The 26949-nt window shown below is 36.7% G+C and overlaps 3 protein-coding genes across 6 annotated transcripts; 2 read left to right on the top strand and 1 right to left on the bottom strand.

The window, feature by feature from the left end:
• Positions 1-3004: 3004 nt before the first annotated feature.
• Positions 3005-10880, top strand: LOC113322819 (GTPase Der-like). Its single transcript, XM_026570976.1, has 12 exons — positions 3005-3450; positions 4048-4118; positions 4953-5036; positions 5161-5454; positions 6155-6294; positions 7228-7315; positions 7484-7666; positions 8477-8638; positions 9202-9395; positions 9540-9690; positions 9918-10080; positions 10571-10880. The coding sequence occupies exons 1-12, from the start codon at positions 3072-3074 to the stop codon at positions 10654-10656; spliced, it is 1995 nt and encodes a 664-aa protein (XP_026426761.1). The 5' UTR covers positions 3005-3071; the 3' UTR covers positions 10657-10880.
• Positions 10881-12240: 1360 nt separating this feature from the next.
• On the top strand, positions 12241-13421 carry LOC113322052 (dehydration-responsive element-binding protein 2F-like). The gene has a single exon (XM_026570065.1). It carries the CDS (start codon positions 12308-12310, stop codon positions 13160-13162), a length of 855 nt encoding a protein of 284 aa, XP_026425850.1. The 5' UTR covers positions 12241-12307; the 3' UTR covers positions 13163-13421.
• Positions 13422-13579: 158 nt separating this feature from the next.
• On the bottom strand, positions 13580-22079 carry LOC113322050 (DNA-binding protein SMUBP-2-like). Of its 4 annotated transcripts, XM_026570062.1 has the most exons (16): positions 21747-22079; positions 21136-21603; positions 20905-21009; positions 20741-20809; positions 19937-20026; positions 19760-19843; positions 18998-19162; positions 18090-18277; positions 17458-17530; positions 16987-17040; positions 16523-16780; positions 15728-15967; positions 15494-15597; positions 14777-14921; positions 14345-14479; positions 13714-14255 (listed from the first exon to the last, which is right to left on the bottom strand). In XM_026570062.1, exons 2-16 carry the CDS (start codon positions 21436-21438, stop codon positions 14082-14084), a joined length of 2187 nt encoding a protein of 728 aa, XP_026425847.1. In that variant the 5' UTR covers positions 21439-21603; positions 21747-22079; the 3' UTR covers positions 13714-14081. The 4 variants fall into 4 exon arrangements, with proteins under 4 accessions (XP_026425846.1, XP_026425847.1, XP_026425849.1 ...); XM_026570061.1 differs by having other exon boundaries at positions 13580-14255; positions 21136-22079; XM_026570064.1 differs by having other exon boundaries at positions 20741-20805; positions 21136-22079.
• Between the last annotated feature and the right edge of the window lie 4870 nt (positions 22080-26949).

Genomic DNA, 26949 nt, shown 5'->3' on the forward strand with positions numbered 1-26949 from the left:
CCGATTATATATAATCGGAAATAAAACTAAGTACCTAGCCACCGAATAACCAACATTCGGAAAAAGAGATGGATTATTTCCTACCGAATATGCGTCATTTGGAGTTCAGTAACCTATAGTTTTTCTGGCCTGTATATTCGGTTCTAACATCAAAAGAATATGTCCGATTATATATAATCGGAAAACAAAATAAGTACCTAGCCACCGAATAACCAACATTCGGAAAAAGAGATGGATCATTTCCTACCGAATATGCGTCATTTGGAGTTATGAATATGCATCATATGTATTGTCTACCGAATAACTATAGAGTGAGTTATAGAGTTAAAGAAAAAACCTGCAATAGAGCCACGTTCCCGGCAACTTGGCAGGTTCCTAGCCTCGAAGCCTTTCTCAACTCTTCCATCAAGAATGCTAGGCATGCCGTGCCCCAAGAATAGTCACCGACTTCATAGAGAGGATCCAAAAGTTGTATAAGGTTGGCGTCGATCCGGTTGCCAGAAATATTGGGGAATATGACACATCTCAATACACAAAGGAGATATGCGGTGGCAGCGTGGTTCACTTGCTCATCAGTTAACGTTCCATTCTTTTCCTTCTCCAAGGTGCCTCGGAACATATTCATCAAAGCTGTAATGTTGATCTGTCTTGTTCTGTAACTTGCATGCATCCTAAACTCTGTTGTTGTTGTTGTCTCTTCATCCCAACCTAAGCACTTTTTAGTTAGAGCATAAAGTTGTGCCCAACTTAACTGCTTTGTGTAGTTAAACTTCACAGCTGTGCCTTGGTCGGGAAGGTTAAGAATCTGCACAACATCATCCGGAGTAATCGTCATCTCCCCAAACGTCATATGGAAAGTATCGGTCTCAGGATACATTCTCTCCACGAACGCCAATATGGCCACACGATCATGTTCCAACAATGAATTCTCGGCGGCATTAGCTAACCCCGAGTTGGCAACAATTGACTTGAACCTTTCACATTCACCGGATAAAGGCCACGCAAGCGTTTTTGTTGGTGCGGAGGTAGGTTTGAGTAGACGGACCGCATCTTGATGATCCTATTAAAGTACATAAAAAAATCCTTAATACAAATATTACGATATAACACATAGACAATACATTAATAAAAAAATAGTAATTTTATTACCTCGGTTTCGTATATTTCTCTGGCCCATGAGTCTTTGTATCCAAATAGCAATTTTCCTCCATCCGCCGGTAGCCCAAGGATTGTGCCTGCTGGAATACCCTTCTTCTTCAAGTGCTGAGGGACAAGATGTGATGCTTTCTTAGCAATATCCTTCTTTACACCATCTTTTCCTTTTTTGGATTTTTGGGTACCACTTGGTTGTCCTTCTTCTTCTACTCTTGGCACTGGATCAACTGGTTCAATTTCATGGTGGGGTGTAACTTGTGGAGTAGTTGGTTCTGCACTTTTTTGAGCGGCTTGTTCAACACTTGGTTGCACCCCTTGTTCACTGCCTTGTTGTTCTACACTTTGTTCAGCACTTGGTTGCACTCCTTGTTGACTGCTTTGTTCTTGTAAGCTTTGTTGAGCACTTGAATTATCTTTGGCATTCCTTTCCCTCCTAGCACTAGCTGTCACTTTCTTCCTCCTTTCTCGACTTTGTCTAAACAACAAAGAAAGGAACAATATTTACAAACTATACAATCGGAAGACAAAGTATGGAAATATAACCCGAATGTACACATTCGGACGTAAGAAGACACATACTGTTCCCGAATACAAAACAATCGAAAGCTAACTAAACATATTTACAACCGAATATGCATCAATTGGAGTTCAGAAGCTCTAAATTTTTCATCCTACACAATCGGAAGACAAAGTACACAACTATAACCCGAATGAACAAATTCGGAAGTAAGAAGACACATATTTTTCCCGAATGAAAAACAATCGGAATATAACTAAACATGTTTACAACCAAATATTCATCAACTGGAGTTCAGAAACTCTAAAATTTTATCCTACACAATCGGAGGTATAAAACATTATATTGTCTTCCGAATAAATACTGGCCCCAAAATGCGATTTTTCCTATATCAGAAATTTCGAGATTTTTTCAATATATATATATATTCGGTAGTGAGTGTACTTCCGAATACTGTGTGTCTACTTAAACATATTCGGGAGCCAAAAAATTCATTAAACTACCGATTATTACCAGTTTGTATCTAGGAAGATATGGCCAACAATATTCGGCCGATAACCATCAAATATTTCTCCCGAATACTGTCGATGTTCTTGAGAAATGAAGAACACGGCTACATTCGGAAGTAAATAAGCATGAATATCGCCCGAATCTGGATAAATAACCGAAAACCCTTGAATTTTTTTTTCTCGATTCGTCGAATTAAAGCGAAATAAACCCCAAAAATGATAGATTCTTACCTAATTGGGGCCATTTGAAGTTGACGAAGTGTTTGACTATCGGAATCGCAACCACCGACTACATCGACGGGTACTTCTTCTTCGCGTTCTTCGCGTTCTTCTTCATTTGCAGCAACAATTTCTTTATTTCTTGCTAAAATCCCAATCTTTGGATCGATACCCCGAGCAACGTTTTTGGTTCTAGGTCTGTGGGTTTCATTTCCCTTATCCATTGTTTTATAAAGGAATCGACGATGTTTTGATTTTACGATTCGCGACGATGTTTCGGTTGAACACAAGAACGAGAGAAAGTTTTTCTTCTTCCACAATCGGAAGATAATATGAAACTGGAAGAAGAAGAGTTGAAATGAGTAGAATTTTTTTTGATTTGGTTTTTATAAAAGTTTTACCAGAAGGGCATTTATGTAACTTCAATATCATATAGGGTATCCCTTAACTAGAGTTTTTGGCTGGGTATAAATTGATGGCCCCTAAATCCTTTCGGGTGGCCCCTAAAAACGAGAGGTTAGTTATGTCATTTCCTTGCAATTTTATCATTTTGGGTTTTAAAAGGAAAAAGAATCTATCCTCGGAATTACAACTCTCCGGATAATAGAGAAAAAAAATTGAAGCAGTAAGTGAAGAAGCAACGGCTAAATATCTATCGGAAGAGCTAAACAATGTCAGTTCGCGACTTGTGTATTTCTCATCTCACTCCTACAATTTCTAGGGTTTCAAAATTCCCTTCAACCTGTTTCCCTTCTCCATTCCTCAACAAAAATCTATCTCTTCCGAAAAGTCTCCTCACTTCTAATTTTCTTCTATCAATTGAAAAATCAAGCACCACTTATCAACACAATTGTTCTCAATTTGTTCCCAAATCATCTGATGATGAGATATCGGGAGTAGAGGATGAACTTGTTGATGATGAGGGGATTGAATCTTCTTATAGTGATGATGAAGATAACATTGATTCATTCGAAATTGACGAGCTCGAAAGAGAAGCCAGAGAAGCTGTCAGAGAGTATTCTCTGTCTTTAGCTCATGAACTAAAAATAGGTATTTCCAGATACTGCTGTTTAATTTTTAAAATATTTTGTGGACCATGGTTATATTACTGATTTACTGAACTAGTTTTGAATCATTATGATTCGAATTATGATGTGGTGTTTTAAAGTATTGTCATCATTCTTCGAATCAACATTTCATCCAATAGTTAGTATGGATTTCCTAAAATTCATCTGTTAGTGAGTTTACCTGAGCAAGCTCAAAAGACGACTGAAGTAACATATATTTGCAGAACATAATTCAGGGACACATATTGTGGCGAATTTGTACTATCAATTTGATGGCTACCATCTTAATTAGTTACAGTACTCTAGCAGGCCTAACCACATTCTTGCTTTACTGTTCATTTCAGTGAAAATCAATTCTTTACTGTACGTAGTAACTGGATATACAATGACAAAATTAACAAGCCTGACAGGGCTAAAAAGGTAGAATAATTGGTTGGAACTTGGAAATAGCCTTATGGAATGCGATCATCTTAGGAATCCTGGTCTTTTATTTTGTTTTGTTAGACTACAGTTTTTCTTCTTCCAATATGAGATTTCCAGAATTACTGAACTGAATGAATTACTCTTGCAATACTTTCAGATGACGAAACAATTGATCAAAGGAAAAAAGGTCGAAAGAAGAAGAGGGAAAGCATATCAAGTAAAAAGCTTGTAAGCATCTATTCACGAGCCATATTTTCTTCTAGAATAAGATTGAGTTTTCGTCGATTAAACATTATCATATGCCTGTCTTCTTTCTTTATTTTTGACTTTGTTTATTAAGAAATTGCTCATTTGTTGGGGTCTTAACTCCAAGAAAGTTGTAGCAGCTTGTCCAACAAAGAAATCAGCCGTCACAATCCTTCTGCTGGAAACTAATAAGTTAATTGTCGTTGTACCTATCCTTCTCACTATAAGAAAACTAATACAAAAGTGTGTGGGTGATTTTTTTATAAAAACCATGTTTTTGGTTTGGGCATCGTTCATTCAGATTGTTTGATATACGACATAAAACATTCTCTGTTAAGGTCCTAATTCATGTTCATATGCATATCTTTTCGGTTTCTTTGCCTGAACTTATTTTGGCATAGAAACTTGTATGATGAATATGGTGATCTGTGGATCTGTCTGTTTATAAGGATATTCATTAGATACTCTTTGCATTAACTTGGCCACTTGCAATGAGTGAAACTACTTAATTTGTTATTGTCGCTCTTGAGGAACAACTTTGTCTTTTCTCAATATACCGTGTCTAAGATTATTTGATCTTATTGTCCTGTCCCGAAAATATGCTGGAATTAAATAAAAAAAGTTGTTCTTATCTGAAGAAAATAAAGTTAATAAACTAAATTACAAACTGTAGTATTCTGTAAGCTGTGGCATGCTTATTTCTATGTATGATTAAAATATTGCAGTCGTCATCTGGTAGTATTCCTTAATACACCCCGAGGAAGATATAAATGGATTGGCTTTATCCTTTATGAATATTTATTATTGCATTTGCAGATCCCAGACCATCTGCTTCCGAGAGTTGCAATTGTTGGAAGGCCAAATGTTGGTAAATCAGCATTGTTCAATCGCCTTGTTGGGGTAATCTAATTTCAGTAACTTTCGATTCGTAATCTTCCTGTTTTTCCTTCTTTTTTTCCCCTCGAGTCATCCAAGTACAGATGGTTGGGTTATATGTTTGGTAACAAAAACAAGCTATTTGCAGGGGAACAGAGCAATAGTTGTAGATGAACCTGGTGTTACTCGAGACCGCCTGTACGGTCGATCGTTTTGGGGAAACATTGAATTTATGGTAATAGACACTGGAGGGGTTATCACTGTTTCTAAGTCACAGGCTAGCGTTTTGGAAGATTTGGCTATTTCAACAACTGTTGGCATGGATGGGATTCCTCTTGCTTCCAGGGAGGCAGCTGTTGCTAGGATGCCGTCAATGATAGAGAGGCAAGCTACTGTTGCTGTGGAAGAAGCTTCAGTTCTAATATTCGTTGTGGATGGCCAGGTACTGTTTGACTAAAATGACCTGAGTATCCGTGGTTCTTACCTTTTACCCTATTAAGAGATTATGGGTGTTAAATGGCCAGGTACTGTTTGACTAAAATTACATGTGAGTATGTGTTGTTCTTAATTTCTTCCTTCTTAAGAGATTATGGGTGTTAAATGGCCTGCACAAGCTGAAGGTGCTGAACATTATGTTGTGATGAAGTTGCATCGTTTTTATTGCTTGTGTTGGTACCTTATGCCCTAAAAATATCGCCTCTTATTTCACCTCAGTCGTGCTGAACTGATGTGTAAATATTAAAAAGAAGAGCACACAAATTTTGTGGAAACTTTCTTCACATAAACAACTTTAAGATCCTATTTTAAGATCCTTATCCTAGTAAACCTTTGGATCAGGATGAGTATAGAATTTTTTCGGAGTTGAACGAGTAGTGTTTGTGTTACCAGCTAGAAAATGATGAAGGTCTTGTATTATTGCGGAATTAAGGAACTGTTACTGATGCGTACAGGTCGTTAGCTTTTGAAATTTGTATCATTATATTTTGTCTTACCAAAGTGAAAGTTAATCGACTCTCTCTGTTTGCAATCTTTTTTATTTTGTTTTGTTGTGAGTATAATTTTCATAGTGGGATAGTAAGTTTCACTCCTTTGTGTGGTGTTAAATTTTTGTACAAATATGATATGATCAAATATTTTAACAGGCAGGTCTGTCGGCAGCAGATGTGGAAATAGCAGATTGGCTTCGTAAAAACTATTCAGACAAGACTATCATTCTTGCTGTGAACAAGTGTGAGTCTCCACGTAAAGGAGTCATGCAAGCATCAGAGTTTTGGTCCCTGGGGTGAGATTTTCCTTAAATGTTTTCATATTATGTGCTTCTATATGCTTCGTTCAGTATTGTATAGCACCTCTAATATTATGAATTTCCTTTTGTGATCTATTTTCTCATGACCTAGTCTATACAAATAGGAAAAGGAAAGAGAATTATATGGATGGTGTCTGAGACTGAAGGGGGAAATTTTTGGTTAAGAATTGTCTTAAACAACTATCTAGTTTGTAGGTTACAAGTTATGGCAAAGTTTGAGCTTCTCAGCATTTCCAAATGTCAGTGCAATGTCGCCCAATTCGAACTATTGATAGGATGATTTGCATGTTAGTCCCACATAAAACTAATTATTTGTGGTAGAATGCTATAGATAATTCTGAATTCATGATTTTCTATCCTAACCATAAATGAAAGCTTACCACTTTTACCTAGCCTGAAAGTCTTTCTAAGAAGTTCTTGGTGACTTACTAAAAACCAAGCTGTTGTATAGTGACATCTACTTGTTAGCCTTCGGACCAACAAGGCAACAAGTCTATTCTACTTGTGGTTCACTTCAGTTGTGAAATCTGCCCTTGTAGGTTACATTGTTAACCACAAAGATTAGCAGATATGCTCCAACTGCCAATAGCTTTCACCTTACCCTGGCGGAGTAAAGGCATTATATAAGTGCATGGTGATTTTTTGCACAATCCCAGCCAATAGTAATCTGTGGCACGTAATACTAATCCTGTAATGAGGTTCTGACTGAGTTATTAACTCGGTCCTTGTAACTTCAAGTTCAGATAACTTGTGATAAAATTAATGCTCGAGTTAGAATTACATAACTTGATTGGTACAGAAAATGACTGGTGCTACACATTGATTTGAGTCAGTTTCACTTTCTATTGCTTTTTCACCTATATGTTTGGTTTTGATAAATACCCGTATACTATCTGGTTGATCAATTAGGTATGACCCACTTCCAGTATCTGCGGTGACTGGGACAGGTACCGGAGAGCTGCTTGATCTTGTTTGTTCAACGTTGAAAACAGTCGAGGTATCATTTATTTTTTTTAACACATGCAAGTTTTATTTTGGTATGGAAGGATTTCAGTTGCACCGGACTTACTTCAGCAGGTTTACACTGGACTGCTGGAATCTAAGGCTCACCTTTGATGCATACATTATCATGTTGAGAAATTGAATTTGTGTGTTCAACCGACAGGCCTCAGAGGATACCAAGGAACAAGAGAAGTATGTTCCTGCTATTGCTATTGTTGGGAGACCAAATGTCGGTAAAAGCAGCATTCTGAATGCATTAGTTGGAGAGGACAGAACAGTAGTTAGTCCTATCAGTGGAACTACTCGTGATGCTATTGATACTCGATTTACTGCACCAGATGGGCAGGTTTGTTTGTTAGAGCCATGATGTCTTGTCGTTGTCGATCCAAAGTACTTGGCATATGTTTTATTGTCATGCCACTTTAGTCATATCTAGCCACTGACCATGATACACAACTTTCTGTGTTCACACATTGAATGTGGATTGGAGGATTTCTCTTTGTTGGTTTTCACACTTACATTCATTAGTGGAGTGCAATAAATGTTAACTAGGATACAAATGTAGGTGGAAAATAAAATAATTTCATTTTTCTTTCCCCTGAATGTTTTGATCCAGATGAAAACCATTAAACTCCGAAGAAAAAAATCCGAAAAATAAGTGAGTATGTTCAAGGTCTGTTGCAATACTTGTACACCATAGTTATTCTCAGTCTATGGGATCCCATGGAAATGATTTTATGTCTGATCATTGAAAGAAAATGCCCCTGCACAAGTTAGTTTATCGTTGAAAGAATATGTTTTTTAGTTTGATTAGAGTAAATCCATTAAGAGTTGGTGGGACTAAAGTGAACTGGATGGTTCATAAACCTTATACCTTTTACTTTCTTGCATAAGTTAATAAAAAGAAGAAGAGAAGACATTTGACAATTGCTTGTAATTAGAGTTCCACCACCGGTTGATCGTCTCCATGTGGGTCCCTATATGCCAGTGTGACCTGACCATGGAGATGGACACACACAAACACACAGACTCACATACACAGTAATGCCATTCTCATTGGTGTATCAAGACGTGTATTTAAGTGGTAAGCTTTAACTGCTCATTTGCATGCGAAATTCTCTGAGAATTTTGATCCACTAGTAATTTTCCTTTGCAGGAGTTTCGTCTTATTGATACTGCTGGAATTAGAAGAAGAGCAGTTATAGCTACTTCTGGTAGCACAACTGAGGCATTATCAGTGAATCGTGCATTCCGTGCTATTCGTCGTTCAGATGTTGTCGCTCTGGTTATTGAAGCTTTGGCTTGTGTTACAGAGCAGGTACTTTCTGCGTATTGAAAAATCAAAAGTCTACTTTAACTGCAATTGACAATTGTAGTCTGGTTTCTGACCATCCAAAAAACAGTCGTCCGTAATTTACTAGTGATAGGCTACTTGAGTGACTTGTAACCTACATATAGTATCAGTGGCCATGCATAATTTATTTAGTTAGTACTGCAATGAGAAGTAGAACTATGGGTTACTTGATCATCCCAGGGGATATTAGTGAAAAAGTTAAGGGACCAAATAGTTGTTGGTTTAGCCTTCAAAAAGATAAGGTGGTGAGGGGTGGGGAACAAGCACCAAAACTGCGAGAAGTATTTGAAGTGGTATGTGTTAACAGACTCCTGAGTGTTTTTTGAAAGACTGTTGAATGTCAAACTTAACACTTGCATGTTCCAGTAGGTACCCTCATAATTTAGTTCATTGGCCGTGTATCCACTTCCATAAATTCATCGTCAAACAATACCATTAATCCATAACTCTTTTCTGCTCTTATGGATTCTGGTTGTCTATCCTCACAAGTCAATGCTTTTTAATATTTTCTTTTGCCACGCTGTTAGGATGCCAAAATTGCTGAACAAATCGAGAGGGAAGGAAAAGGGTGTGTGATTGTTGTAAACAAATGGGACACCATACCAAATAAAAATCAGCAAACAGCAACATACTACGAGCAAGATGTTAGAGAGAAGCTCAGAATTCTTGATTGGGCACCAATCGTTTATTCAACTGCAATGATTTCCCATAGCGTTGAAAAGTATGGTCCCTATCTATCTTTCTTTAATCTTAATTTTGTTTAAATGGTTGATCAAATGAGCATTTTACATTTGTAAACATTAACCTTAGTACCATAATCATAATAATCAGTATAAACTTGAACATGCCAATGGCTTGGGTTCAGGGTCATTATAGCTGCTAGTACGGTAGAGAAAGAGAGGTCAAGAAGACTAGGTACTTCCATATTGAATCAAGTGGTACAAGAGGCACTTGCTTTTAAATCACCTCCACAGACCAGAGGCGGCAAAAGGGGACGGATATATTATACTACTCAGGTATCTCTAATCTGTCACACTTGAAGTGTTATTATGATGTCAGTATGTATAACCAATAATCATTTCCTTACAAAATCTCTCTTCATCGCTTGCAATTTCTATCTTAAAAATGCAGTACATAATCTACACTAGCATAACATATTTTATTAATTTTATCATTCTGTAAATCTAGTGTTTTCCAACGTTTTGATTGGTTTCGAAGGATAAATATGTTGTTCTCTGTGCAGGCAGCTATTCGACCACCCACATTCGTGTTTTTTGTTAATGATGCAAAGCTTTTCTCTGAGACATACAGACGTTACATGGAAAAGCAACTTCGTTCAGATGCAGGGTTCGCAGGTACACCAATCCGGCTTCTGTGGCGTAGCAGAAAAAAGATGGAAAGGGAAGGTCAGTTATCAAATAGACCTCAACTCTTTTGAGAAAACAAAACAAATAGATGGTATATTGGTATCCATACATGGACTATCAAACTCGTTCCTTTTAGCGTGTATATGGTTTCATTTATTGAGAAGGAAAAGTTTAGAACAAAAGATATCAGTATAGGTAATTGTTAGCTTTGGGGCTATTGCGATTACTTTTTGGACCAATTTGTGGTTGATGACTAACCTTCCTCCTCCAGAGCTAAGGTTGACAAGATTCCTAATATTCTCTTCACAACATATGTAGGACTCAAAGTTAACGCCGCACTTTGTGGCCAAGAAACCATCTGAATTAAGTTAAAAACTACAATTAGTTTCCCCTACATGTAAAACCAGAAATCCTATCATTTTATCGATTTCCGTAGTACAGATTTGTATCGTTTTCGTTATCATCTTTGTTCAAAATATTTATTTGTCTGCTGTGATGGAAAATCATTTTTCATTTACTTTTCTTTCAGGGAGAGGAGCTGCAGCGACGAATACACTTGTACCTATTCAACTGCAACGACAAAAAAAGTTGGCCACGGCAGCAACGATAAGTTGAAGCCAGAATTTTATTGGATTAAATCAGTGTAGTCATCTTATAGTAACAACCATTAGAACTTCAGTGATAGAAAGTTGTATGAAATTTAGGAAAATTAAATGGTAGTCACTAGTCAACCACGATGTATGATGTGAAAACAATGATGTAAAGTAACTTTATCCATTGTGAAATTTTGAGACAAAACATCTACGTCCCAAATTTTGAATCAAAATCTCGTATAGCCATATGCACCTGTGTGATGATGGAATTTTTAGTGGAAACTGTTTAACCAGGCAGGGAAGGATTGAATGCTTGCTAAAATCAGTGTGGCAGTTGCCCACAGAGAAACCGGCACCTTTTTCTGTCATAGCTTTTTGATGAATAAATGATCCTCTTGATATTTTCTTTCTTTTGACTGATAGCACTATTCATAGAATGTTTCCTCAATCTCAAATCCCTCTCGTAACTAGTTGGACCTAACTTACACATGAGAATGAGGGACAGTAATTGTGGGTAATGGGGTAAAGCTGATGTCTTCTGATAGAGAAAGGTTCAATAAGGTTCTTGTGATTGAGTTCAGAAAAACATGTGAATAACAACAACTCGTGAAAATGGAAAATATCTCGGTAAGTTGCTTACACTCACTATTCTTACTTCCACCTCTTGGTTTCAATTCCAATTAATTACACTCTTCTTCAGTCTTACTCTCTTACTCTAGAATACACATGTGAATATGATTAAAATGTAGAGAATCCGAGGAAATTCAGATCATCCAAACCAAAGCTACACTATGAACTTAAGAGTTTGAAACTGCTATTGATTTAATTTTTCTTTTAAGCCTATTATAGTCGTGTGCAAATTTGGTGCAGTCGATCTGCTACAATTCATATAATATTTAGTAAAAATAAAATAATTTTTTTTAAAAAAACCGGCTGGAACCACACCTTTAACAACTTATCATAAGTCCCGGATCAAATTGAGGACTTGCCTAATAAAATAAAAATATGGTTAAAAGAAAATGTCAAGATTATTAATAGGGGTATCATTTTGATGGGATGTACCAAATTACATTCGACACAAAACAACCTTTGTCCATGAAATGGTACATCCAATCAAATTGGTACCCCTATTAGCAGCCATGAAAAATTGTGATTAGTTAAAAAGAAAATTCAAACTCATCTAACACTTAGGTTTCTTTTTTTCTTTTTGATGCTTTAGATTAGTGGCCCCTAGACTATATCCAAACTCCTCAAATCAAATTAGAATGGGAGGAAACATGCCAACCACCAGATCACTTGGTGAAGTGATATATTTTATTTTTGGTTAAAAAAAGTAAAAGAAAGTAAAAATATTACTTTTCCTGAAACGGAGGTAATATACGATTACTACTCAGATCATCAAAGATATTCAACAACGTAGACTCGCCCGTGTAGGGGGGATTCGAAATTGAGCTGCTCATTCACACTCTCAGTCACACTAGTGTAGTCAAATATGTAAGATGTAACACACTCCCTTACCAACAACGGTTACAAGAGCTTCAAAACTTTCCCCAAACGTGACAACATTTAAACCAAAACTGCAACTCTCTCACTCACTATAAAAACCCCTCACATCCCTTGCCATATTTTCATCTCCCTCTCCATATACCCTCTTTGTCTCACTTAAAACTCAAATGGAAAATTGCAGAAGAACTCCATTTAAGCCATGGAAGAAAGGTTCCACAAGGGGTAAAGGTGGACCTCAAAATGCTTCTTGTGAGTACCGCGGAGTTCGACAAAGAACTTGGGGCAAATGGGTTGCTGAAATAAGAGAGCCAAAAAAACGAACTCGGCTCTGGTTAGGTTCATTCTCTACCGCTGAAGAAGCTGCAATGGCATACGATGAAGCTGCAAGAAGATTATATGGTCCTGACGCTTATCTAAATTTACCGCATCTTAAATCAAATAATGTCATTCCTTTCAACAAATCTCAAAAGTACAAATGGTTCCCTTCCAAGAACTTTATTTCCATGTTTCCATCCTGCAATTTGATCAACTTAAACGCCCCGCACAACGTTCATTTCATCCATCAAAGACTCCAAGAGCTTAAGAAAAACGATACCCTTGCAATATCTTCTTCTTCATCATCATCTTCATCATCTCATGCCTCACATTCAGAATTTCAGCCAGTAGAATATGATCAATTACGCAACGAAAATTTACTGATTAAGGAAGACGATTTAGAGTTTACGTCCCAAAAGATGTCAAAGAGTTGTGAAGAGAAACCTGAGATTGATCTGAAGGAATTTCTTCAACAACTTGGCATACTAAAAGAAGAGAGTGGATCAGATGGAAATGATACGGTCCAAAGTTCTCCAATCCCAGAATTTTCATTAGAAGATAGGCTAGCAACTTCCGGTGACAATTTTGATTGGAATTCATTGGTTGATTTGCATGGGCTAGATTATAATCAGAGAGCAGAAGATAATAGCTTTCAGGTTAATGACATGTATGACGAGATGGTATTTCCAGCTATATGGGAATTTTAGGTTCGGCAAATTTTCGTGCGAGGATCAGCTTAAATTCTTAATTAGCTTAGACAGAAATTCCTGTTAGAAGTTAAGTCCACCTAAAACCCACTTAGGAAAAACAAGTAAGCAATCAGTTTACAGATCAGTGTTGGCAGAGAAAGTAGCAGTCAGTGTCAGTAGATGAACCAAAATTTCCATGTAGCTCTTAGCGAGCTCTTAGAGTTTTTTAAGCCTTTTTTTTTAAGTTACGGTACTTTTTGTAATGCTGAGGACTAAGGCCTGATGTAGACTTGTTAATGTCTTTGGTCCTTTTGGATTTCACTTTTAAAATGAAAAAACATGTATTCTTCCGATGAACTCAGGAAATGATAAGTAGTGTCAAGCTATTACACAAATGAAAACCTCAGAGTGCCACTCAGAGACTTGCACTTGCTCAAATGAAAATCTAGCATCAGCAAAATCAGAAGATAAACCATAAACTTACCGTTGGCTAACAACACGAAAAATCTACCTACAGTCCAATTTCAGGTCTGTAAAAATTAGAAAGTAACAGGCACCAAAAGATTGTTAGCGGCGAAATGATATATCATGAAATAGTAGTATTACATCCATACTCTGTATCTAAACAGTTGAGCTTTGTTACCTCTGAATTATATCAGCTTTCAAAGAGGTAATTCACCACAACCATTAAACTAATGTCAGTAATGAGAATAGCACTAAGGCATCTCTTTCTCTCTGCGTGTCCAGAATCCGCCAACAGAATCATGCACGTTTGTAGTCTTGGGCTGTTACGGAGCCTCAACCTGATCCCAGGTTCTATGATGAGATACTTCCCTACTAGCACACCCAGCAAACCTAACTAATTATTGTTGGTGTCTCAGAACTTTTCAGAACATAAGGGTTTAATTTTGGTCTAGAACATATTCACGATGGCTCATTAACCTACATATTCAGATGCGCTCAGATATTCCCCATGCTCCTCAAAATACTCAACTAATCTCTTCAAAAACTGGTTGCTACTCACAGTTTCGGTATCACATACAAGACAACACTGTCTTCTTGCTCGTGTCACAGCCACGTTCATTCTCCTCCTGTCACTCAGAAATCCAACCTAAAAACAATACAGCCAAGCTCATAATTTGTTCGAACAACAGCTTCCACATTAAATGGCTGGAAATAAAGATCCTGATGAAAAAGTACCTCGTTCTTTGTGTTCGATCGCACCATAGAAATGATGATGGCTTCTTTCTCCCGACCTTGGAAGCCATCAACTGTAGATATTTCCAACTCTTTCAGTTTATCCTCTTTGTTCCGAATCATCCTCAGCAAGACAACCTAGAAAAAGATGATACGGTATCTTATCAATCTCCCCGGTTTAAAAATTGAACGCTTAAAGAGAAATAAACAGAATAAAGTAAAGAATTAAGTCGATTGTGTGTCGGGATATGCCGGCAAGTACACCAGTTATGGGAGCAGTCAAGTTCAAATCTTGTGACAAGTAGAAAATTTAGTAAGTTTGCTGTTCTATATCATTGAAAGCATACAGTCGAATTATAATTAGTTTCTAATTGTTAATATATCCTTAACCACGACTAAGGATAAATACAATCTACAAAAGGATGTCTCTTTAACCTGTGCAGCGTATGGGGTAATAATTCCAATATCAGATGCCCTGACTCCACTCCCAATAAGCCTCTTAGCATGGGCTATAGCAACATCAGCCTCACCCTCATTCATTGTGCTGTCTTCTTCATCTTTTTTCTCTTCCATATCACACCTGAAACATATCAGACTTGTACCATAAGAAGATTTTCTTTAAATTACAAACACATAAATGTGTGTATGTCCCATGTTCTTGCGTATATGGAGATCACCCTTGTAAAAGTGATCAGCGAAACTGGGAATGTATTTCATAATCTGCCCCAAGCTTATGGTGAAGTGAAGTGAAGTCAAGAATGCTTTGACTTGTAGTCCTGCTTTGGTAAGACTAGATGTTTCAGATTGGAGTAGCTTCTGTTCTGACAAACTACATAATGGGACTCAGTACTCAGGATCCTCACCACACATCAGCCTTGGACCTATATTTATGTGAAATACAAATACTAAACCAGAAGTTGAAAACCAAATGACCCACTAATACATAAGTGATCCCATGTCTATATTGGTATTCTCACAGGGGTAATAACTACAAACAGCAGTCCACGCCACTGAAAAATAATATCTTTCCCGCTCTTTCCCACTTATTTAAACAAATATATATATGTAAACAAAGTAATTTATTATTTTGCCATTACAATGTGGATGTTAGATACTTAAGTCAGACTATCAAGGTACCAAGTAACCACTTACCCAGTTGTGTCGATGAGAAGAAGGGTTGGTTCTGTCGAAGATGTTTTCTTTACATCTTCAAGATCATATAGCATATGACTGGCGACACATGAATGGGCTTTGACCTGAAAAGAACAATTGTACCCCATGAAGCAAACCAGAAACACTGCACCATTCTAAAATCAAAAAATTCAGCAATTCTAATATACAAGGGTAAGGGTTTTCCAGGTAGGAAGATGAACATGTAGTTAGTACCTTACTGTCATACAGCTCTTTAGATGACCATTCCATTATAAGCTCATGCATACGGTACTGAACAGTAAGCATGCTCATTGCATCATCTCCATACAGATCAGCAAGGCGCTCAAATAGAGTTCTTCCCAAACCTTTCCTCTCAGCTTCAACACTCTGTATGGTTGGCGGAAGTTGAAGATGGTCTCCTGCGAGTAAACATCTTGTACCCTGATCATAACACACGCATGCATAAATTTGAAGCTGAAAATGATTAGAGTGTACCACGTCACTATGCTGCAAAAGTAATTATCAAGACCATTTTTGTAATAATGCACGAGGTTAAGAATAAGTATGCCCGCCATTAACACGAAACATGTAAAAGTTTGCGAGTGTATGCATGTGCAGATGCACATATTACCCACTATCTATAGACAGTGGTATATTTTTTTACAGAATCAAGTAGTCAGAAACCTTGTATATTCTAGTAAACACTGAAATCACACACAAATAAATTGTTTGGGTGGCACTTATTGAGATAAAGATCAAGAGACTCAAATTATGGTAATGCAAAATTGACTCAACAGCTGATGCCATTCCTATGTCCAGATTTGATATACCTGCTTCCTATCAGTGTTGGTGCTCCAAGAGTAAACTATTTCAAAGTTGGTATTGCAACATAAATACACAAAAGAATGCTTTATCAACACAAACATAAGATGCTACAGTAGGCTAGGTAGGCTAGGCTTCCTTGCTTAGTCTGGCTCACGATTTCAACCAGTATTACAGCATTTTTAAGAACTAACCTCGACCCCTTACCTTCAATAGCGGTATCCAGCATGCTATTTCAAGCGCCTGAGCAGCCTCGTCAATTATCACCAAATCAAAAGATGTTCTCTCAAGCTTCCGAGTGGAGGAACCAGTCAAAGTTGTCAAGACCACATCAGCACCTTTAATTACATCTGTGACTGCTAATTGCTGCCTCTTACGTTCCTCCTTTGAAAGAGTTCTGAGCTCTTTTCTGATGTCTCTCTTTGTATTTTTATCTTTGGCTTTTAATAGCTTCCCATTTAATACCTAAAAGGATGCAACAAATAAATGTAAGAAAGGCCCTAGATAAGCATACAGAGTTGAATTAGGACTCATCATACAATATGTAAAAAATGATGGTTTGTATTCCCATTACCAAACACTTCATACATGAGTCTGATGTTGAATCGTAATACAAGAATCATGACGAAGGATTATGGTATAGTGGATTTGATTTCACTTAAAAGCTTTACCTTCATTTCCTTGCGAATATCATTCGCAAGACCACTATTATCTCCTCGCAAAACCTATAACAGATACCGATTAAATCAAAAATAGAATTGAATAAAAATGGAGTGAACAATACTGATTACGGTAATGGTTCAATGCCAGCATCAGTCAACTAGAGGGGCTCAAATGCGGGTAAAAGAAGGAGAACCCTAGCAGCTAAATCCGTCTAATATATGACCAGCATGCAAGGAGGTATCTAGAGCAGAGAGTCCTTTGGCAAGTTAAAGGGGAAGCCTGACACGGAAACATGGAAAACTTATAGATATAATGAATGAAACATTGAAACAGAGATTTACCTCCAAAAAAGGTTATAAAAACATTTTGTGTCATAGATATCTCATCTCTAATTCCATAGATTTTAAAATAAATGTTCTTCCACGAGTCATTTCTGTTATTCCATTCTGATTGTGCAAAAAAGTGCAAGCTTGACTTACTTGGGCGTCTAGTGCACTCTCCAGTACTTGAGGCAGCAAACGTGCTGGATGGCCGACTCTCACCAACTTTACTCTGAAGTAATGAAATTGTAGAGAATATGAGTAAAGGGTACTATTTACACCAAAATAATTTCAAACTTACAAGTTACAACATAATCGAAACATATTGGAAGTCTGGAACTGAATGATAAGGAATATGCTAACTCAACTGAGCATAAGGTAAGGTAGTAGCGTATAAATGTGATCCAGTAGAAAGGTATAACAGAATGAGACCAGGAACGGTATTAACAAAACCATCGACACAACAGGTTAAACTCTTCAACTGCTAAAGAAAGCAATAAGCGAATACAAAGGTAATAAAGTGGATAGTTGTTCCAAAAAAAACTCGTATCAAAATAAAGAAAATGTCATGTTGGCTAAGTTGAGTGTCAACAGAACCAAAGTTACAAGAAAAACACGAATAGTGTACTTATAATCAGAACAAAACTCCTACTTGACACGTATAAATCTTCATCTGCTGCAAGAAATTTTGTCTGACATAAAAATAAAGCACCCGGTGACTTCCTAGTTCACAAAATGGAACACAGCTAGGAACCAAATGATAGTTCGTGTATAATGTAAAACTGGTCTACCTGTGAGGAACAAGTCGCTCAACAATGTTATCAACTGCTATATTAGAAGCAGCACAGGCAAGAATCTTTGATCCTCGCTTAACTTCCTGTAAGATAATTTCTACCACGGTTGTCGTTTTTCCAGTTCCAGGAGGCCCATGCAGCAAGAATACATTCTTGGAAGAAAGTGCTTTCGTCATAGCATCTTTCTGAGAACAAAAGAAAGATATTACTTTTCTGAACAAAAATACAGACAGCCTATGTAAAAACTAATCTGAAATCTCTTGTTTGAGAACTTATAAAATAGACAAAGCAGTTGAACTGTAAACAGTTCCAAACTTAGCTGTAGCACAAACAAAAACCAAAACGTCACATAACAAATCCAACCAAGATGGTATCTGTTTGCTTCTCTGGTAGTAGTAGTAAATTAGAAATTCTAATTTTCCTATCAGTAACAAATGACTAAGAGGTAGGCATTCTTCTATATATCAATTAAGTGAAACAAAACCATGGGTCACAATTAGACATTCAAAATCAGATTATCAATCACCAATCCCTAGATTTATAAGGTTGAGTGATCAAATTCAAATAAAATAAATCTGAAGGCCAGGTCCCAGATTCAGAGCCTAAAAAGAATATTATGAACAGAGATGCTGAAAGTATTCGCCCAAAGAGCAACATGTGCCTGATTGAGTAGTAAACCAGGCCTTTCATGTGCATGCACTGAGAAGCATCAAATTTGTATATCAGGCATATGATGCAAATCAAACTCAATGCAGGAAAAGGTACATCCTTTTTCAAATACCATGCATAGTATAAAGGTAGCTGTATTTGTGCTTTGCTCATTGGCTTCGTGTAGGTAAAGGTTGACTAAATTGCAGAAATATTATTTTATGAAAAAAATATTGGAAAAACAACTTCTGTACTACCTGAGAGTGATCAAGATTGGAGTTAAAAGGGGTGAATGAAACATCCTTCTTTGCCACTGTCGGTTGTTTCTCCCCGAACAATACAGGAACTAAGTCAGAAGCAGGTCCCTTCAGCACACCTTTGCTTAGTTGTATTAAAGCATCCTTCATCCTACGATATGTTATCTACACATAAAATTGAGAAGTTAGATTCAGTAACCAAAAAATCAAACACTAGACTCTCCACCAAGGGACTATTTTACAGTGTCTCATTGTGCATAGTTTCAGAACAGCGTAGCCATACAAGAGCAATAGTATGGACACCAGAAGGGCATAATATGCTTCAACCTTTAGTGTCGTGTCTACTTCGAATCAAGAGAAAACATGAAAATCAATGGACTAGAAGGATGACTTTCAGTCTTTCACCAGCAAGAAGAACACTTTTTTTAAAGGAAAAAGTTTGTGATCTGAGTCTCTGACCTCAGTAGCAATTTCTCTTCAAATCACTTCCTACATGTCTTTCTCAATTTTCTTATAACTTCTAAAAAGTACTTTCACTTCTAATTATGCTTTGGCACCTAAACATCCTCTAGGACTTGAGCCAAGATACTCTAATGAAACATAATTGCTTGGATGTGAGCAACAGTTTTCTCCTTCAACTGAGACAAAGTTATTTAACAATGTAAAACTACCACATGCTATCGAATATTACATTATTATGGTTGTAAAGAGCACCAGAGACAGAAAGACTGAATGTTAAGGATCTCAAAACTGATAACAAACCTCATTTGCAAGTTTCTCAAGACGCAAAGAACTATTTAAGCCATCTTCTGGGATGTCGTCAAAAACTACAGTAATTGATGAGTCCTGCACAATATGAAGGGAAAATAGAAAGTTATTTGAGCCGAAAACAAAAAAATGGGTTAGTAACCTAATCATTGATCTTCTTTAAAACAATACCTTGAGACGGTAAACAACACCCTGACCAAGTGAGGGGGAACCCGTATCAGCTTTGTTAGGTTTCAGATCAACAACGTCATGATTCCCGAACTGCAAATAAAGATAAACCCAACCAACTTAGATTCCAAGGTAACTAGAAAACTATCACCAGATACTTATTTTATTTTTAGTAATAGTGAGAATGCTGCAAAACCCAATAATTGATTAGCCATTTGTACGATTTACAAGCAAATCGAGGGGGACTGATATAGAAAATAGGGACAAAGATGAGTGGTTTCTCACCCTAGAACTCATCCCCTCAATATATATGCCACAACCAATACTCTTTACCTCTCATTAATCACTATTTACATGCCCAAACAAAAACACATAACGACAACAAAGTCATGGAACCGATTCCTGGTACAATCTTGTGGAAAATGACGACTAAAAGCTATTTGTGTTAAACCTAATGGTAGGCGGTTCACCAGTAATGTCGAATAATCTATAACCCAGGAACTACTGACAAAAAACAAATATAGAGTAACAACCTCAAAAAAGAAAACTTTGCTCGCCCCTAGTAGCTACATCATGACGACTTAACATGCGCTCAAATCACCCAATACCTTATAATAAAATCAAAGGAACACAGTGATACAGATTCACGTTTCAACAATATCACAAAGTTAAACTAGTATAGCATTCCAACCCATGTACATGCATATATACTGAATTTCACATATTCAACTCTCTAATAATGGCAACTCAGCCTTCTATTGATGATGGGTTAGATATATTTTCCAATACACGGTGTGAGGCAATAACCTTATGAGCAGGAAGAACATCTCCTTTAGTAGATTGAAACTCCAGAAGTGATTTCCCCATTAACCCTGTCTAATTGAAGAGTGGGTGGTGAAAGTAATCAGAACAAACAAATCAAACCAATTTGGTTTAGTAAAGGAAAAAAAACTAATAATAATAGTACAAACCTGAACATCTACACACTTGAGATTGAGTAATACTGATCCTTTCTTCTGAGAGGTTTCAAGATTTCTTGATGAACCTGAACTGATTGAAGCTGTTATTTCTGCTTCCTATTAACAATACCCAACTTACATTTAGTACTTTTTATTGCAACTTTGTTCTCAATTTTCATAGTGAAGGTTAAAATTGATAATCCGTTATAAGTGAGTTTAGAGTGAGAGAGAGAAAAAAGTGACCTTTTCCATGTCGATTAAGGGAGTCATGATCGAAACAAATTGTTGCAGAGAAACGGCAGAAGCGTTTTTCTTCCCTCCCTCCATGACTGCTGCTCCGTAGAGAGAAGAAGAACGTTTGCGACGGAGGGATCCGATAAGTTTTGAAGGGGAGGAGTTTTTTGTTTTTGCTTTTGTTTTTTTTTTTGTTTGCCCTACTGCGACTTCCTTTCCAAAATGTCGCAATTCAGAGGAAGCTAAGAGTCCGTTTGGCATGGGCGTAATAGAGGGAGTTAGTGCAGTCAACGCCGTGGTCAAGGGCTGCATTCAGTGTTTTGGTGTTTGGCATGGTTCAACTGCACGGAATAGCAACTAACCTGGTAGTTCCTACTATGCCCATTAGGCGACTTTGAATGTTCACCTCTCTACCCCTGCATCGAATGTCGCCCTCTACTGCACATTTAAACTACGCCCTTTGACCAGTTCTCACTCCTAACAGTTTGAAGATAAAAATCAATTTTTGTTCGATTTAATCTTTTCCGACTGATATTTATGGTTTTCATGAACCCTTTCTTCTCATCTCTGCAATTCTAGTTTCTTACATCACAATCAACAGTAATAAAAGAAATACTTACAAGTAGAATTGATATCTTAGTCTTCTTCCCTCTTTGTAGATCTAGATTTACTTTCATAGATGAAAATCATCATTGAACAAAACCCTTGAAGATATGTCTTTTGTTTATGATTATGTGAATATTGATTAAAAAAAAACGATTGATTTTTGTTGTTGTTAGACGATCTAGCTCTATGATTTTAAGCCATTTTGGTTTCTGTCATGTGAAGTGAATTCGTTGTGAATCAATTTCATGAAACTAATATAGATCACCAATCAGAAATCGTGATAAAGATCTTGATGATATCAACTCTCAATTTGATACTCTTTTTTCTTCAATTATTAGTATAGAGAATAGGCATTACTGAACTTTTTGTTCCTTCATTTTTTTGATCGGTTTTAGTGGACTTATTCTAACAAGCTAAACACACCGATTTGTACTCCTGGTAGTTCGAATGCTCGACTTCCTACTTCCGGTAGTTGCTATTACACTGCATTGCAAAAATTTGCATGCCAAATGGACCCTAAAAGAACCACGCAAAGGTGCACCAGCATCTTAAAGATCTAACTTTTTTACTGTGCGATTTTTTTTTTTAGCAAAGACCTTCAAAAAGGCCAATGATCCCCCTCAACAATACGCATGAACCAAACTGGGAGAACAGACCAGTACATAATAGAATTGTTTGTCTTAGCTCAAAGGGCAAGTTCATGAGCCACAGAATTACAGATACGTGGTTGAAAAGTAAATAAACAAGTTACAAGACTAGAAGAGAAAAACTGGATATCCTTAAAGATAGCATCCGTTCTAGATTCTTCAGCAGAAAATTGATTGATCAGACTCTGAGCATCATGAGATGAGTAAGATTTTGCTCCACCGCTTTTTTCAAGGCCACCCAAATAGCTCTGGCTTCAGCTTCTTCAGCAGACTCTACTTCAAAGACTATCGAGGCACAAAAGGAGGCAGTGTTGGAGAAGTCCCTCATCACATAGCCTGCACCATTGTTCCCATAAATTTCATCATAAGCTTCATCAGTGTTGCATTTTATCCAACCAGTCGGTGGGGGCATCCATTTATCACATACTCCAACAAAGGCCATAGAAGAAGCATTGGGGGGTAGGTTTTCTAGTTAATAGCATGTCTCTAGCTCTCATAAGGACAACAATATGATTTTCTCTGATATTTTGAAAAACCAGTTTATTTTTACTTTGTCATAGAGACCAAAGAATAGCAACAAAGAGACATTGATCTCCTTCAAGGAGTTTAGAGACTGGGTCAACTAACCAAAATAACATCCAATCAATAAAGGATTTATTACTAAAGAACTGAGTGTTCACATAGAAAGAAGAGAGGAACCAGACACGACTAGCAAACGGACACATGACCAAAGCATGCATAATCGATTCATGAGGGTCAGTACATCTAGCAAAATCAACAGATTTCATAGGCATTCTAGTATGTAAAACAGTTCTAGAAGGTAAGGCGTTTCTGGAAGCTTTCCGGGTAAAAACTTGAATTCTGTAAGGCACGTTAATTTTCCAAATGCGCTTCCAAAGAGTACTACAAGGGGAAGGCATGAGCCCTCGAAGTCCCAAGTAAGCAGATTTAGAAGTAAATCTACCGTTCTTTGAAAGATCCCAAGCCCTCCTATCAGGAGTACTAATCTGGCTTAATAGTGACGATCTTCTCAACTGAAGCATCATCAGAGCGGGTGTTTAATCTATTAACATCCCAAGATCTAGTAATAGGATTGGTAAAGTAAAAAACTTTAATATTTGGGTCAGGAGGAACTAGAGGGTTGGGAATAACATAACCCAATGAAGGAATCCATTTGCCACACCAAGGGCCAATAAATTGACCATCTCCAACAATCCAGGTGATAAAAGGTTTAATAAGTTCCTTTATGGCATGAACACATTTCCATGTCCAAGAACAGTTAGCAGGACACTTGGCATTTAAAAGTATGTTCCAGGGAAATATCTAGCTTTAAGAGTAGTAGCTAGCAGCATTCAGGGTTCTTAATAATCCTCCAAGCATTTCTAGCTAACATAGCAAGATTATTGAGCTCATCTTTCCTGAAACCAAGACCTCCTTCAGACTTAGGCGAGCAAAGAATATCCCATCCCAAAAGATGAAGTTTTTTATCTATGGGATCAAGGGTTCCCCCCACCAGAATTTGCATAAATGGGAATCTATTTTTCTGCATAGGTGTTTGGGAATGAGAAAGGCACCCATCTAATACAGGGGATAACCTGGCCAATATGTTTAATCAAAGTGGTTCTAGCAGCTTGTGATAGAAGCTTATGGAGCTAGATGGAAATTCTAGCATCAACAGCTTGGAGAATACCCATATGGGTTTGAACTTTAGAGGCCTTAAAGGCAGTAGGGGTTCCAAAATATTTTTCTCTTAAGTCCCTGTTTCTAATGTCAAGGATACTAGAAAGTTGTTGCTTAAGACATTCTGGGTATTTTTTACAAAACATAATTCTAGACTTGTCAAAATTAATTTCTTGACCAGAGGCCAAGCAGTACTTTTGAAGGTACTCTTTGATAGTTTGGAAGTCTTCAATAATATCCTTACAAAGGAGTAAGAAATCATCAGTAAAAAGAATGTGTGTCATAGCTGGAGCATTTTTGCAGACCTTTATGCCTTCAACCAAACCTTTTCTAGTAAGAACATCAAAAGGAGGACAATGCCTCAGAGCAAGTAATGTAAATGTAAGGAGACAGAGGGTCTCCTTGTCTTAAACCTCTTTCAGGTTTGATAAGACCAGTAGGGATACCATTAAGGAGAATGGAGAGTAAGAAACAGTGGTAGCAATACTAACAGCTTATCATAAGCCTTAGACATGTCAAGCTTGATGGTAGCAATACCAACAGCTTTATCATGATGATTGACAACATAAATATCCTCATTACATAGAAGGATATTGTTAGAAATACTTCTTTTAAGTACAAAAGCACTTTGGTTTTGGGGAATGATACGACTCATAAAAGGTTTTAATCTGTTAGCTAGAGTTTTAAATAGGATCTTGTAAATAAAGTTACATAGTCATATGGGTCTATATTGGGAGACCAACTCAGCTAGAGGGACTTTGGGGATGACTGGTATGTTGGTATGATTGAAAACTTTTGCTATGTGTCATGTTCTAAAGCAAGTTTGAGTCATATCAAATAGGTAATGTTCTTGATGAAAGATTCTGGCATTCCAATGATTGTTGAGTAAAGATAGAACAAGATCAAAGAACTGAATTTGCTAGGAAGAACACTGAATTGCATTTGGAAAAAAGACTTTCATATTGTTGTTGGAAATGTGCGATTTTCTTTCAGCTTTGCTAGACACACCGGGTACTTTTCACCGAAAAGTACATCAGTGAGAGAAAACCCCTGGGCCCACCTGGAGAAAAATAGGGAGTGGTTTTTACGGAAATGATAAACTTACCGATGTCAAATCCCGACTGAAACAAAAGGTGTTAGGGCCTATTTTCTCCAACTGGCCCCAGGGGCTATCAATGTCGGGACGAGGCTCAAGATAAAAACTTGGTGGGTGTATCATCCCCGTGGTATTTATCCACTATAGGCCCCACAGTATTTGTGTCACGCGGTGGATTCCACGGGATTTCATCCTCGGTGGATCTAGAATTATTATGATGGTCCTAAATCTAATACTACACCCAGGTGCATCAGTCTGGGATTTATGCGGGGTCGATCCCAACCTCCCATTAATAGTGCGTTTGGTTCGGAGTAATTGAAGGTTCATGAATTCAATCAGAAGGAAATACATCCAATTCCCTCAACCAAACATGTTTAATCTGATTATTCAGAAGTTAGATTCTCTCTAATTTTAATTTTTTGATTGGAGTTGACGAGGACCTGGTTAGTAATTCAGACAAAAGTGTGGAACAAAAAACTGACGAATAGTTTTTCGGATTCATAAAAGTTAAAATTTGGTCAAAAATCTAGTTAAAGATTTGCGACTCGACAGTAATCCGGAACGACGTACGTACAAGTATAAACCATTTATAAAATATGAATTCAGTTTCAGAAATCCAGCAGATGTTAAATAACAAAAATAATATATAATTTAAGTTGGATTAGCATGATTTGTGGTTTACATGTTGAGTGTTACGGCTTAAATAGAGTTATATAAAAGAATATATAATATTTATTCAAAGCAAACGAATATTTGAGATAACTCTTTGAATTGAATACAACAATCTCAGATACATCAAAAGAGAAACAAATGATAAAATATAAATATATTGTATCATAATAACAAATAAAGTACATTGTAATATACCAACATACTTATCCAAATAAAAGAAGTAGCTAAGTGGTCAGGAGGGTCTACCAGAGTACTGAGGTTTTCAAATTCACAAATGAGTTTTCGTGAATTTTGTGAAGGCAGTGACTAAATATCTATATTTTAATTAAATACAACCTTCGCTTAAAATAAATTTGTAATATCACTGTAATTATAGTGTATAATCAAAACTCATCATCATCTTGTACCCTCGTGTACTATTTTCTTTCTTTTCATTTTTTTTTTCTGGACATACGAATTAATTTTTTTCCATTTGATTACCATGGCACAAAATATATGAAATTATTGGCTTGCCTATCACTGATACTAAACCGAACTCTTTTCGTACGAAAATAAATTTTTAATTAATTATGTTTCTAATAAAATCTTAATATGTGCACATACTAATATTATATCATTGTCCAAGTCTAAAATTTTAATTTCAGATATAGATACCATACTTTTGGTAGTTAATGACTTGTCGAATAACTTGTTTTTTTAAATATTAAGCAAATTCCTAGCTTGAACAATGTTAGCAGAAGTAAGAAAAATAGAGTCATCAACGAAAGTCAAAAAGGAAAATTGAGAGGAAATCATGAGTAACTTTAATACCAATAATTTTACCTAACATCTCATCCTACATAAGTAATTTAGACAAAAAAATTATGCAGATAATGAAAATAGTTGGTGACAAAGTGTCACTCAATCTAATTCCCTTGGTAGGAAAAAAGTTTCCCCAAGAATACCATTAACTAAAACAACATATGAAACAAATGAAATACAAGCATAAATGAGATCAAAAAAATCATTTAAAAATCCAAGATACTTAAACACAACAATTATAAAGTTTCATTCTAGCATATAGAAAGCTTTTAATAAGTCGATTTTCATGGTTATATAACGATTTTTTTTCTTTTACTAGTC

Source organism: Papaver somniferum, chromosome 11 (genome assembly GCF_003573695.1).
Source record: "Papaver somniferum cultivar HN1 chromosome 11, ASM357369v1, whole genome shotgun sequence".
In the NCBI taxonomy this organism is placed as follows: domain Eukaryota; kingdom Viridiplantae; phylum Streptophyta; class Magnoliopsida; order Ranunculales; family Papaveraceae; genus Papaver; species Papaver somniferum.